General features: G+C 44.4%; 1 protein-coding gene across 1 annotated transcript in view; it reads right to left on the reverse strand.

Annotated features, from left to right (window-relative positions):
- The window catches only part of MREG (melanoregulin), a 55,776-nt gene extending 54,946 nt beyond the window's left edge, over nt 1-830 (reverse strand). The window contains exon 1 of the mRNA XM_045806684.2: nt 471-830. Within this exon, the coding sequence (XP_045662640.1) occupies nt 471-565 (95 nt within the window). The 5' untranslated portion in view covers nt 566-830. The remainder of the gene's footprint in view (nt 1-470) is intronic.
- Nucleotides 831-14,867: the final 14,037 nt, after the last annotated feature.

Raw genomic sequence — 14,867 nt, forward strand, 5'->3', positions numbered from 1 at the left:
CTAGGGAATAGGCTGTCCCTTCAGAAATTACGCTTTTTTAATGTGAAAAATATTACCTGGGCTCAGTCACTTAAAATTGTCTTTCTTTGGTAATAACACTGAATGCACGGTATCCAACTTTTTTCCTGGGTGAAACAGAAACTCGCCGTCGCCTGTTTCACTAAAATACGCCTATTAAAGACACAGTCAGTCGCAGCAAATCCCCCAGATGGGACCCCGACGCAAACTCCTCTCCCGCGCTTCCCTCGGCACTTCCCGCGGGCGTCCACCTGGGTCCCCCGCGCCTCCGGAGGTTTGTGCTTGCGGGCAAAAATCCTACCCAAGGGACAGATCTCCAGGAAGGGGCCGAGGGGCTTAGCGGGCGCCCAGCCAGCCCCCTCCCCAGCTCGGACGGGCACCCAGATCCCCGGCACCGCGCTGCCGGCCGCGGCCACGGCAAGCCCGGCTCGCGGCCCGGGGCGCGCACCCACCTGACCAGCGGCTCCTTCTCGGGCGCGGCGGGCTCCTCCAGGCACCTGCACGGGCAGCACGAGCACACGGTCCTCAGCCAGTCCCGCGGCCCCATGGGGAGCGAGGCGCCCCGCGGCGCCGGCACACTGGGACACGGCCGCGGCGGCGAGCGAGCGCGGCTGGGGCGCGGCCACCCGGCCGGCGTCCAGGTGCAGGGACAGTCGCGGCCCGGGCGTCGTGGGCTGCTCGGTGCGCATCACGCTGCGGCCGGGGACGCGGGCGAGGCCCAGACGCCTGCACGGCCCCGGGGCTGCGCGGCCGCGCGCTTTCCTCCACTTGGGTTTTGTTTGGGGCGCGTGTTTGGTTGGGGCTTCCCCCCCCCCCTTTCTTTTAATTCCCCGGGTGCCAGTTGGGACGCATGCGTCCCCGAGACGCTCCGCTGCTGCCCTCTCAGGAGGAAGCGGGGACTCCAGGCAGCCGGCACCTCCGACGGGCGACGGGCGAGCGGCCCGCGCTGGGGGAAGGAGGCGGCGAGCCCTGGAGTCACGGAGCACGAGGCTGGGCTGAATCTATTCATACGTTTTATTGGCTTCACTCCCCGAGGAAATAAAAGGTCCTCCTTCCCACTCCCGTGCCTTCAAAGCAGAGTTTAGGGCATGTTTTTTTTTGTTTTTTTTTTTTTTACCAGGTCAGCCCCACACGGAGTAAAAGCTAGCAGAAGAGCACGGATAGACACATTAGAGAAGTGGGTTGTTGTTTGCTTTTTTTTTAAGATTTTTTATTTTTAAATAATCTCCACCCCCAACATGGGGCTCAAACTCGAACCCAGATCAAGAGTCCCACGCTCCACTCACTGAGCCAGCCAGACGCCCCCAGAAGCAGGTTTTTTAAAGTGCTGTATTCATGATAATTTGTCCAGTCGTTTCCAAGCTCACCAGCCCTTAAATAACAGAACAGGCAACCTCTATCATTAGTTTCTTGCAATTTTCCAGAACTATTTATGTGCTTCTTTATATATTTAGGTATGCTTGTAGGAACTTGTAAGCATGTGTACTTACATCCCCCTCCTTTTCTTTTTTTACTCAGAGTGGCATACCTCGCACATTTGTGCCCTGGCTTGTTCCACTCAGTAGATCGTGGCGACCATCCCACAGCAATACATGTCTATCTTCCCCTATCATTTTAACAGTTATCTATTATGCAGTCATACCGATTCCCATATGTTATTCAAGCAGACCTCTATCTACTGACATTTCAGTTCATTCTGGCCTTTTGTCATTAAAATAATGCGGCAATGAACATCCTTGAACTGTGTGTTTGGACATGTATATCTGTTGAGTAAATGCTTGGCAGCTAAATGCTGGGTCTTGGTAAGATGCCTTTTTAAATTTTAATGGATCATGCCGGATTGCTCTCCAAGGACGCAGTTCTAATTTGCACTCTGACCGGCAACGTGTGAAAGTATCTATTTCCCTATACCCCCACCAATCAAGTCACCATCTAATTTTTCATCTTTGCCAATCTGATTTATTCAACAAGTACTTAATCAGCATCTGTTATGTGCCAGACTTGTACTAGGCGCTGGGGAAACCGCAGTGAACAAAAGAAACAAAAATCCCTATTCTGTTTGAGCAAACATTCTCGGAGAAGAGTTACACAAACAAAACAAGTGTGTTCTTTAGTGTGTTCGAAGGTAATGCGTGCTGGGGAGAAAAGTAAGCAAGGGAAGGGGACAAGAAGTGCCAGGGAGGTGTGTGGGTGTGTGTGTGTATGTGCATGTGTGCTGGGAAGAGGGATGGTGCCCGCAGTTTTAAATGGGGTGGTCACAGAAAGCCTCCTAATATGGTGACATTTAGGCCAAGTTGGAGGTGTCTGAGTGGAGGGAGTGATACTGTCTATCTAGACGGCAATGGGATCCATTGGTTGCCATCTTGAGAAGAAACTGGGTGCCAAGGGCTGTTCAGGGAGATGCAAATGGAGGCCATTCTAATGATCCAGGTGACAGACCAGGGAGGTTGCAGTAGAGGTGGTATGGACTCTGGGTGGAATTCGAAGGTAGAGCCAACAAGGGAAGCTAAAGGATTGGAAATAGGGTGTGGAAAAAGAAAGGAGTGACTCTAAGGTTTCAGGTTGACAAGCTGCAAAAGTTGACTTGCCATTGATTGAGATAGAGAAGAATGTGGGGGGGAGCAGGTTTGCAGGGGTGAGGTGGAAGAGCAAGAGCTCATTTTCAGAAGTGTCAATTCTCATGGGCAGTGTATTAATTGTTTAAACGCGTTGCTACACATAAATGTGTCCTGTGCCGGCTACGTTATGAAGCTGGAGGAACTTCTCAAGGCGCGTTCAGTGACAGGCCGGCTACAGGAGGATAGGAAGAGTAAGAGGAGGTCTCCTTGGATTTTGCCTTAGCTGGGGAGACTGGATAAGGACCCGTGATGTAAAGTCAACATTACAGAGTAGCCGCTGTTGCCAGGCAGCACAGGTTATGGTATCAAGCCCAGCCCCGTGTCATTTATCACTTGCAACTATGGCAGGATGGAGGCTGAGTGTTGTTCTTGGACAACAAACTTCCTACTGGCTGGAAAATCCCTTTGGGAGAAGGTGCCAGGTTCTAAAATTGGAATTTGAATGGGAGTCAATCCACTTAGGTTCAAGTAGAAAGTCAGTAGAGAGAGATGCCAAGTATGAACTCAGCCAGCAAGAAGGTGCCGTCTAGGTTCTAGCAGCTACTATTAACTACTGGAGTGGGATTTGTTGAGTGGATCGATTAGAGAAGGCTTTCCACTGGTGGAAACTATAGGTGCTCTGCCCCTTTACTCACTTTGAGCTTAGACAAGTCACTTAATTTTTCTGAACCTCAGTTTTCTAATCTGAGAAGTGGAGATGATGAATCGGGCCCTACCTCACCAGACACAGTTGTGAAATTCAAATGAGATAGTTTGAAAACCGTAAACTTCCTTAGAAATGTCAAAGTTCAACACTATTGATCAAATCCAGTATAGGCCTGTTGGGCGAATGTCGGTTCCAATATTACTTGGCTTACCCATGACGATATTTCTTTACACATTTGTACCTCTGCCGTGTGTGGGCATCTTTTACGTGGTCTGTTTCAGACGAGATATTTCTAGAAAGCCATGGAACCACGTCTGCTTAACAAACATGGTCAGGAGGTGAAGGCCCCGACTTACTAAGAATTGTAGATACTGTTTGCCTGCTTTAACAATGATTACTATTTTTCATTTAAAATTAATTTGAAGTTTTAAAACTTATAAATGAAACGTGCCTCTAAAAAAGTTGAAATAGTACAGCTTAAGTTCCTTCTGGCCATGCCCCACAGTCCTGTTCATGTTCTGTCCTCTCCAGGGTAACCTTGCTACCAGTGTGGTACCAACTTTCCCAGGCACACATGCACCTGTGTGCCCATGATGTCTGTTTGGCATCATTGTGTGTGTCATTATTTTTGGCAGTGTTTGTTTTAATATAAAAGGTGTGTGTTAATCTGCCAGCTTTTTCCACCTAGTAATATGTCTTGGATGTCTATCCTTATTGGCACATATAATACTACCTCATTCATTTTAACTGATGTGAGTATTCTATTTACCGATTTTCTAAGGTTTATTGTATCTGTGTTTTTGTAGTGCTCGTCTTCCCAGAAGTTAAATACGCTCCTGATTTCCCTGTTTTGGTCGATTGGACCTTGGATAGGAATAACAATGTTACTAAACCCTCCAGCTGCAGCTCCACATTTAGGTGACCCTGTTTCCTGTTTCAGACCTCATTCGCAGGAGAGCCGCGAGCCTTCCTTTTTTTAGAGTGATGCTAGATTGTTCCTACCGCCTGAGTTGACGCCAACAACCACCCACCACAGCAACATCTGACATTAACCAAGAGCCCCTGGGCACCTGATGTCGGGGGAGTAGGCAGTCTCCTGGGGCACATGGTGACTCACAGAGGCATCAGCTGCTTGTTTTCAAGGCCGAACTGCTGGCCCATGTTGTCAGATTTCTCCATGGCAGGAAAAACTCTAGCACCGCTTTGAAAACAGCTAGTCTCCTTTAAGAATTTATTGATGATTCCTGTGAGTTAGAGGCAAAGGCATATGCAGGGCAGGAAAGATTAGAAAATCAAATTCTTTTTTTGATAATAATATTTTTTATTATATTATGTTAGTGGCCATACAGTACATCCCTGGTTTCTGATGTAAAGTTCCACGATTCATTAGTTGCATATAACACCCAGTGCGCCATCAAATTCTTAAGCTGCAACAGCACGTCGTGAGTGCATACCACGGGAAAGCTAGGCTTGCAACGACATAGTTTAAGGTGATGTCATTCATATAGTCATTCAACAAATATTTATTTTGCCAGGTCCTAGGGATACAATGGTGAACTAGAATGTGGCCTCCATCCATGAAAACAAGGACTTTGTTTTGCTCTTGCAATTTGCCCAGCACCTAGAACCGTGCAGATCCAGGGTAGGGACTCAATCCATAGACGGGAATTCTGTATCACAGCATCTAGAACAGTGCAGGCACATGGTAAGCACTTAACGAAGGTGTTAAAGAAATGTCTGACAATAGAACAAGAGCTATTTAATGAAACCAGTGTTTGTGTTTAATTTCTGAAGAGCCTATGAGCTACCCATATCCAGTAGAGGGCTGAGGGACAATGTCTTCCTTATAGAAAACAGATATCTTCTGAGAGAAACCAGTATTCCAAGCTGACCTCAGCGTCATCGCTCACTCTGAATGACCCAAGATGGGCAGCTAACATGCCTCCTACCTCTGGAGAAGTCACATCAGGGAGTGAAATGACTGGATGTCACCAAGGTAAAAGTCTACCAAGGGTCCCTACTGGGTCTCTTGTTTCTATCTTTGTAGTGTGTCTCATGTCTCCTTCTGGTAACTTTGTTTTCCTTTGAGGAACACCCTCCCTCCTATCCCATGGGTTGGGGATGACAATGAATGTACTCCCCCCAATCCCTCAGACCTTAACCTCCAATGCGGGATGGGCGTGTGACCAAAATGGGCCGATTAAACACTCGTCCTGACATTTACATCTTAAGGACAAGAAGCCAAAGATAGAAAATGGCTGGAGCTGAGACATGAATTATTTTCAAAACAGCATGGTGGAGAAGCGGTCCAACAGCAATTGGTATTTAGATGGCTAGAGCTGGCCTGTTCCTGAATTTTCCAAAATCCCGTTGTTCTAGCCGTTTCTTTTGCCCGTCATACTGTGGCTTACTCCAACGCTTGTCAAATCAATACTTCTTTTTCTTTTTTTGCTTAAAGTTAACGGGGGTCAGATTCCGTTGCTTTCAGAGCTAAACCCATACTGTCCCACTGGAGAGGGTTAAGAAACAAAAAGAGGGGTGATTGTGCTCAGAGAGAACTATGAAAGACCAGCTCTCTTTTGGGCCATACACAACAGGCCGAAGTTTGATTAAGTCAGGTGAGATTTGTGTCTGTCTCTTTGCTTGATTTCTCCTCCTTGAAGAGAAATAGATAAGATCCGCCACCTGAGAATCCTTCAGTCATACCACTCTGTGGTTCTCCATAATGAAATACTTTCCATGTAGTCACACTATTTTTATTCCATGCAGTCCGCTGATCAATTTCACTTCCTTCCCTCCCCCAAAATGTGTACTCTGAGAAAACCTTACTCATCAGTCCTTGCTCCTTCTTCAGGTTCAAGCAACCAACATCTTGGCTCTCTCCTCCAAATGTAGTAGAGACTCTTTTGTAAACACCTTCCTATTTAGGGACCAGTGCAACCTGCACTCAGTCATGGCAGCTGCTGGTGCTGTGGTTCACACGTGCTTGTGTGTGTCCAAGGCGCTTCCGCCATCTGGAACGGACTGAAAGGACCCCACACAAAAAGAGCCAGTTCCTGATTCTGTCAAGGTCAATGCCCGGCAACCCAGACCACAGGGGCTTTCTGCAGGAGGGACTTCAGACTCCTACCCCAGCCTCTAAAAATGCAGAGTGGTAACTGATGAGTTCAGCAACATCTACTCCTGGACCAGAGAGGAAGAGAGAAATGATGGCACTGGATGTAAAGGAACTCTCTCTGAGGCTGCAGCTGATTCTGAGCACGCGCATGAGAATCCCTGGGGACGCTTATGGAAACTCCAGAGTCCGGGGCCCTCCTGGAGACCTTCTGAATCGTAAGATCTGGGCTGGGGCCACGGACTCCGCAGTTTCACCAGGCTCCCCAGCAAGGACGGTACGACGTGGAGGCTGATGAAGTGCTTATGGCACAGCAGTTAAGGGGACGCTCACTGTCCGTGCAGACACCGCACTTGCACAAACAGCCCTAGGGTGAGCGTGTCCTCAGTGTTGCGCTCCACGCCCCTCGCTTTCCGGACCCTAGTCCCCGCCCTGCTTCTGAGGCTTGGGAATTCTGAGGCGCACTGTTACGGACTGAACTGTGTCCCCCTCCAAAATTCATATGTTGAAGTCCTAATCCCTCATACCTCAGAACGTGACTGTATTTAAAGACAGAGCCTTTAAAGGAGTAATTAAGGTTCAATGAGGTCATGAATCCAACATGACTGGCCTTCTTATAAGAAGAGGAGATTGGGCTGCAGACACGGAGGGAAGATCAGGTGAAGAAAAGAAAGAAGACCGCCATCTACAAGCCAAAGTGAGGCCTCAGAATGAAATCAGCCCTGCTGACACCTTGATCTCACAGCTTCCAGAACTGTGAGAAAGTACCACCTAGTGTATGGTATCTGTCAGGGCAACTCCAGCCCACTGACATACTAGAACATTTGAGAACCATTGGCAAGGCAGTTCAGAGCATGGGCTCTGGCATCACAGCGCCCCCTTGTGGCTGCAGTCGGGATGCGGTGAAATAATACACCGCACACTTTCACGGAAAATAGGAAGTACTCTGTAAACGTCCCCTACAATTATTGTTGTTAAAAATATATACTTACTTCTGGGTGCCTGAGTGGTTCAGTGGATTAAGTGTCTGCTTTCAGCTCAGGTCATGATCCCAGGATCGTGGGATCGAATCCCTCATCCAGCTCCCTACTCAGCAATAAGTCCGCTTCTCCCTCTCCCCTTGCTCCTCTCCCCTGCTCATGCACACTTGCTCTCCCTCTCTCGCTCTATCAAATAAATAAATAAAATCTTTTTTTAAAAAAATATGTACTTTTGGGGCGCCTGAGTGGCTCAGTCGTTAAGCGTCTGCCTTCGGCTGAGGGCGTGATCCCAGCATTCTGGGTTCGAGCCCCACATCAGGCTCCTCTGCTGGAAGCCTGTTTCTTCCTCTCCCACTCCCCCTGCTTGTGTTCCCTCTCTCTCTGGCTGTCTCTATCTCTGTCAAATAAATAAATAAATAAATAAATAAATAAATAAATAAATAAATAAAATCTTTTAAAAAAAATACGTACTTTAATCAGATTCTACTCCATCCCCTTATATAGCCAGTTGTGACCACCTAAAATTATTCAATTTAACAAATATTTGTTGAAAGCCAACTGTATAAGCATAGCACTGTGTTACACCTCTTGTGGAATGCAAAGATGAAATACAAGCAGTACTCGTCCTCAGAATATTACTCAGAGCAAATCTACCCAGGACAAAATTGCACAATTATGACACTGAGATCTTCTGTATTCACCTGTGCCCCAAGGAGCTCAATCTTTTGATTCCTACAGTGTGTCCTTCCTTCCCTCACCCCCATCTTTTTCATGTTAATGATTCTAACCAGACTCCCGAGCTAACCCTACTGCTCCCACAACGTTCCATTCTAACTGCATTCCTCTCTCTAACTCTACTGTCGTAAGTAGCTACTCTGCTGTGCCACACTCTGCTTAGATGCCCAGTTTCAGTCCTCGCATCCTCACGGATGAGAGTGTTTCACACCTCCAGAGGACCCTCCCCTATAATCCCAAGCGCTCTACAGCCTGCCAAGTCTCCCCATAGTGCAGCCAACTAAACTTAAACATCAGCCTGGATCCATTCATTATACCACACTTGTTCCTAATCTGATTAAACTCTACTCAATAAGCATGTATTAAGCAGTTGCTACATGCAAGCTGACACGAAGATACAAAACAGGAGAAGCCATTCATCGTAACTGTGATATTGGAGAATAGATGAGCACCGTCCCTAGCTGCGAAAGGCTCCCCAAATTTGCTCCAACTTTAAGCCCATATCCCACCAATCTGAGTGTTCATAGATAACCAAATTTATGACAGTGTTTTTTTAGTTTTCCATTCATTCATATTACTTCTTTCTCCATAACACTCACAGAGTTACATAAACAGGCCTGAATTCTGCAACTTTTCCAGCAAGTTGTACCCAAGCAAAAGTACCAAACTCCTAAAGATGTCACGTAAATCCTCCTGTAGTTCTCCATGCTGCCACCTGGTGGCTGTCCATTGTAAATGAATCGCAGTTTCTTGGGAGATGGGCTAAGGATCTGAAATGGGTTCCAAAGCTTTCTTTCGCTCACTAGATGGGAAGTTGCTACAGCTACACCACTTATGCAGACTTAGATCTTAAAAGACGATCTCAGTGCTCAAAAGCGAGGCTTCAACTGACTCCAGCCAAACTCTAAACCTGCTAGGACACCTCTCTTCTTACCAGCATGAGCCACAGATGATTGGTCATTTGTTTTCTATTTCATTGGATCTGATTATTGCTACTTGATTTATTAGCTTGATTTACTATCTTATATAAAGGAAGTAATTTAAATAAGTGACTGAAACCGAAGAGTTTCTGTTTTCCAAGTTTATTATTTATTTTGCTTTTTATCTACTTGTATTAAAAAGTACTTACCCATCTTTTTGTGTGGGGTCCTTTCAGTCCGTTCCAGGTGGCAGAAGCGCCTTGGACACACACAAGCACGTGTGAACCACAGCACCAGCAGCTGCCACGACTGAGTGCGGGTTGCACTGGTCCCTAAGTAGGAAGGTGTTTACAAAAGAGTCTCTACTACATTTGGAGGAGAGAGCCAAGATGTTGGTTGCTTGAACCTGAAGAAGGAGCAAGGACTGATGAGTAAGGTTTTCTCAGAGTACACATTTTGGGGGAGGGAAGGAAGTGAAATTGATCAGCAGACTGCACCGAATAAAAATTGTGTGACTATCTGATTTCTGGCCCATAGAAAATGTATTATAAATATGAAGAGCTGGTATAACAATTTAACCTGAAATTTGAGTATATCCCTTTCATGATTCCTGGCAACACTGATATCCCTGAAAAATGTGCATCTTGGCCTGATAGGAGAATGATTTCTATAGGAAAGTAAGACTTACAAATAAAGGCAAAATCTCTAGTTGCAACCCACCTACCCCCAAACACAATTACCCAGAAGAGGTTGCTTTAAAGACCAAGAGAAGAAAAAAAATTTAAATTTGAAGATAAGACCTCTAGTACCCATGGCAAGTAAGCACCCGGCAGCAAAAGGGGAAAGCTTCTCAGCCTAGAGGAGCAGGCCCTCATCCCTCCACTTGGACACCTCATGTGGCCATGCAAGAAATCTGGTATCATCCATTGGGTCCCCGGGGAACCAGACTCTGAGATGGAGTTAGCCCTCAGGGGGTTTAGCAGGGAGCACCCATGGAAAAGACAGTAGGAGCAGACTTCAGCGCTATGGGGACTTCATGGTGAAGCTGTTTTGGGTTGGTAAGAGAGGTCTGAGCCTTTGGACCCCCGTGATAATCAACCTTTGGATGAGGGCCACCGAGAACGAGAACATGACCTTGGGTGAGGCCGCTTTCTTCAGTTGAAGCTGTCCAGGTGGGGGGCTGACAGCTGAGGGCTGTCTGCTCCCAGCACTTCCAGCAGTTGGCCTCCTAACTCCTTTCTTCCTGAGGGAGGATCTGTGTGGCACACCATAGTATCCTCTCTCTCTGGCAACCCCAACACCATCCCTGTGGCTTGTTCTGCAAGCTCAGAATTTCTTTCCTCTGGAAATGCCAGGAATTCTTTTATCAGATTACTTCAGTATAAAACAGGTAGATTTTTTTTTTAATTGTGGGAAGATATATTAAGTCTGCCAGGCATTATCACTAAAGCCTTCTACTCTTAGAAAGGAATATTCTAGAAATAAGGTTCAAGGAATTCTGCTCACCACGGGAGGCAATCCCATCCATATTAAATTTATTCAAAATACAAGCTACAATGTAGATGAACTTCAGAAACATTATGGGAGGTGAAAAACAGCCAGACAGGAGAGGCCACATATTGTAGGCTTCATTTACATGACATATCCAAAAGAGGTAAATCCTAAAAGACAGCTCACCTGGTTGTCGCCAGGGCTGGGAGGAGGGGAAATGGGGAGCAACTACTTATTGGATATGGAGTTTCCTTTTGGGAATGTTTTCATACCGGATAGAGGTGGTGGGTGCACAACATTGTGAATGTACTCAATGCCACTGCGTTATTTATTTAAAAAATTGTTCATTTTATGGTATGTCAATTTCGCCTGAATTTTTAAAAATGGAGTTAAAAAGACTTCTTCCCTGGATGCAGTCTGTTGCATTAAAATTAACCCTCTATTGTAGAAGCCTTCACTTTTAAGTACCTGGATGTGATTAAAATATTGTTACTCTGGGGTGCTTCGGTGGTTTCGTTGGTTAAGTGTCTGCCTCTTGATTTCAGTTCAGTCATGATCTCAGGGTCCGCACTGGGCATGGAGCCTGCTTAAGAGTCTCTCTCTCCCTCTCCCTTGGCCCCTCCCCCACCTAAAAAAATATATATATAGTTACTCTGTCCTCAGGGTAACTTCATATTATACCATGTGAGTCAGGTGAAACTATTTGTTTTTATTTTTTTTTATTTTTTTTATTCTTTTTTTAAGATTTTATTTATTTATTTGACAGAGATAGAGATAGCCAGAGAGAGAGGGAACACAAGCAGGGGGAGTGGGAGAGGAAGAAGCAGGCTCATAGCAGAGGAGCCTGATGTGGGGCTCGATCCTGGAACGCCGGGATCACGCCCTGAGCCGAAGGCAGGCGCTTAACCGCTGTGCCACCCAGGCGCCCCAAACTATTTGTTTTTAAAACCAATCTTCCTATTCAAGTAGTAGACACTGAATGGGAACAAAATTACACATAATTATACGTAACAATAAGCAACTCCTTTAAACATGGGAGATAATTTCTGTTTGTAAGAATATTTCCCTTCAAAAGGTGTTTGGAGCACTGTGATTCACATGCCATTAAAAGTTTGTTGAAACAGGGGCGTCTGGCTGGCTCAGTCAGGGGAGCATGTGACTCTTGCTCTCGGGGTTGTGAGTTCGAGCCCCATCTTGGGTGTAGAGACTACTTAGAAATAAAATCTTAAAAATAAATAAATAAAATAAAAATAACTGATGAAAATCATTCATCTTTTCCCGGGAAAACATGAAGAATTGCATCCGAATATTTTGCTTTAATGTGTTTGGTATTTGGTCACAGAAAGCATAACAATGTGAATATATTTGTTTGAAGCTAAAATTTAGGTGACTTAAACTATATTGAAACAAATAACATCCCTTCATCCCCACCACCACTCCACCACTATAACCCAGCGTCGTCTGGAATTCCAAGACAAATATAACTTTGAGGTAAAAAGAATAGTCCAAAAACTGTGAAACAGTTAAGATACCAGAACCTACAAAGAAGGAAAGAAAAGAAGAGTCAGTTTAAAATATGTTAATAGCAAAAATCCCTGTTTTAGACAACTAAGGGCCAAATCACTACCCCTCCCGCATACTCTCTGATAAAAGAACCACTTCTAAATGCCATTGTTTTTCTAAAGCATTCCAAATTTGAGAACTTTGTATAAAATGCTTTCTAAATTTCTAAACACATTTAAGACTTATTATATAACAAAATTCAAAATTGTCATGTTTACCTTAATTTTCAAAAATGCAATTTTGTTTTTTCTCTTCAGTTCAGTTACTTCAGACTGAAAAATTTTAAATTCGAGGCATGGCACTTTGAGTTCAATACCAGAATTTGGATTTCCACAGCAAATCCAAATAGCCAAAGCTTCATATAAATAGGATATAAAGCAGCGCTTTAAATGGAAATAAGCTACATTTGAAGTGTGTCATGTTTGTAAAACAAAGATCTGTTTTAGATAACTTGACTCCCCCAAAACCCTAGATGATCTGAAAATACATACCAATCAACGGAAGAGTCTCCACTTGATCTTTCTAGGCAGTATCTAAATGCATAATATTGGGCATTCGTTGTGCGTTAATTTAATTCTATTTGTTCTTGGTACGCTCTGGATGTTTTCTCAATCATACTTGGATTTAGGAAAATCCAAGTTTGTATAGCATCAATGTAGTGCATATTTGAACTTATCCTCAACTATTTTGGAAATTGGAATTCTGCCTTAAGGTAGAATTAATTAATTAAGGATCATAAATAAATGATATAAATAAATAAGGATCATACACCTAAAAATAGTTAAATTGGCAAACTTTATATTATATATACTTTTGCAACAGAAAGAAAGAAGCTGTAAATAGGGCTCGATCTGTCTACTATGAGAGGGAGAAAGAGACAGGTGTTTCTGATTACTTTCCCCATAGAAATATAACACTAAGTGTAGACCACTCAACATATACAATACTGTGATCAGAGCATTTACAAACAGCAATTCCAATAAAAATACTAGTAAAATCAAAGGGACACATTATCTTCTCAATAAATCATGTATTAAAATAAAAGGATGGTGGTAGGTTTATGGTGATTTAAGAAGGATTGAGCTGCTGAGTTAGGGCAGCAAAGGCAAAAGATGAAGACCAGGCAGAAAGTGTAATAAGCACTTCCCACGGCCTGGAGGCTGGCATTTGGGCTTGCATGTCTAAAAACTCAAACTTGGGGCTCCTGGGTGACTCGGTCTATTAAGCATCTGCCTTCGGCTCAGGTCATGATCCCAGGGTCCTGGAATCAAGTCAGGCTCGCTGCTCAGTGGGGAGCTTTCTTCTCCCTCTCCCTCTGCTGCTACCCCTGCTTGTGCTCTCTCTCTCTCACTATCAAATAATTAATTAATTAATTAATTAATTAAAATATTTAAAAATAATAATAAATAAAAATTAAAACTCAAACTTATTATTCCTCTCTCCAGAGTTCTCAGAATTCAAGGATGCTGGGTCATACTCATAAACTCACCAGGAACTGAGGGGTATGTGGTCTAGACTTACACAAAACTCTCACAGTGGCTCAACATTCCGATGGGCCAGAACAGCTTATTATTTCCCCTTAGGCAAAGCTGCACAGAAAATCAAATTTTTAGACTCCTTTTTGGACATGGACTTGGAGGGAAGGGAGTTGGTTTAATGAATTCAGTTCTGAAAGTCTGATGCATCCTTCTCCAGAACAGGTATGTAGATACCAAGCAAAGCAAAGGTTTGTGGCCCGTGGGTGGGGTGCGTGTCTTATGGCCAGTGGTCGGTGGGCACCGCCGTGGTGGCCTCGTGGGCTTCTCCTACACTGCCATGCTGACCATGCTCCCACTTTTGAGGGCTGCGTTCATATTGGGAGGTATGAATTCCACAGTTGGAATTTAAGGTACTTAGAAATCAAGTAGGGGACATAAACAAATTTGGAAAAAATATAGATTATTATTAAATCTGGGTAACGGGTATTATTATACTATTCTCTCTAGTGTGTGTTTGAATAGTTCGATTAAAAAATGTTTAAATTATCTCTTGATGTTTTCGTGATAGTCTGTCTCTCTCAGGATATCGTATTGGTCACTGGCTCTACAGTTAGACTCTTAACTCAAACCCCACTTCTGCCATTTGCTAAGTGAGATCTGGAACAAGTTCCTGGGCCTTTTTGTGCCAGTTTCCCCAGCTGCAAATTCTGGTAGTGATGAAAACTACCTCACATGATTTTTGTAAGTTAAGCAGGATATCATGCATGGAAAGTGTTTGGCAGTGTCTGGCATATAGTAATCACTCAATAAATGATAGCTATCATTATCTCCTACATATTGATTCTGTAGTTCTGTGGGCAATATATTTCTGCTCTCCAGTTTGAACTCACAAGCCGACCACAAGTCCCATTTCTATATACACACGCTTTGCTTGCTCAACAAAATATTCTCTTCTGTATCTCACTGAAATCTCCTCAGGTTCATGCCTCCAAGTAAAATAGTAAGAACAAATTAGAATCCAATAAAGGCATCCATCCTCCCCAATTCCCCTAAACTCCATCCCAACAATAGAGAAAGGTTGCTCCTTCTCTCTCCCCACCACAGTCAACCCTACCAATCCCAAATCTAGACTCAATGCCTCCCTTGGGAATCTTCCCCCGGAGAAGAAATAGACTAGTTTCAGTTCATCTGAAAACAAGAAGCCAAAGAAATTTAACAAAATCAGCTTTGGTACATACAGCCTTTACTTCAGAAGGTTAAAATTAAAGGGTAAGAGATTCTGACTGACAATTACTATGAATCA

This window comes from Ursus americanus, chromosome 1 (assembly GCF_024610735.1).
Source record: "Ursus americanus isolate L20-20 chromosome 1, mUrsAme1.1.p, whole genome shotgun sequence".
Classification (NCBI taxonomy): Eukaryota; Metazoa; Chordata; class Mammalia; order Carnivora; family Ursidae; genus Ursus; species Ursus americanus.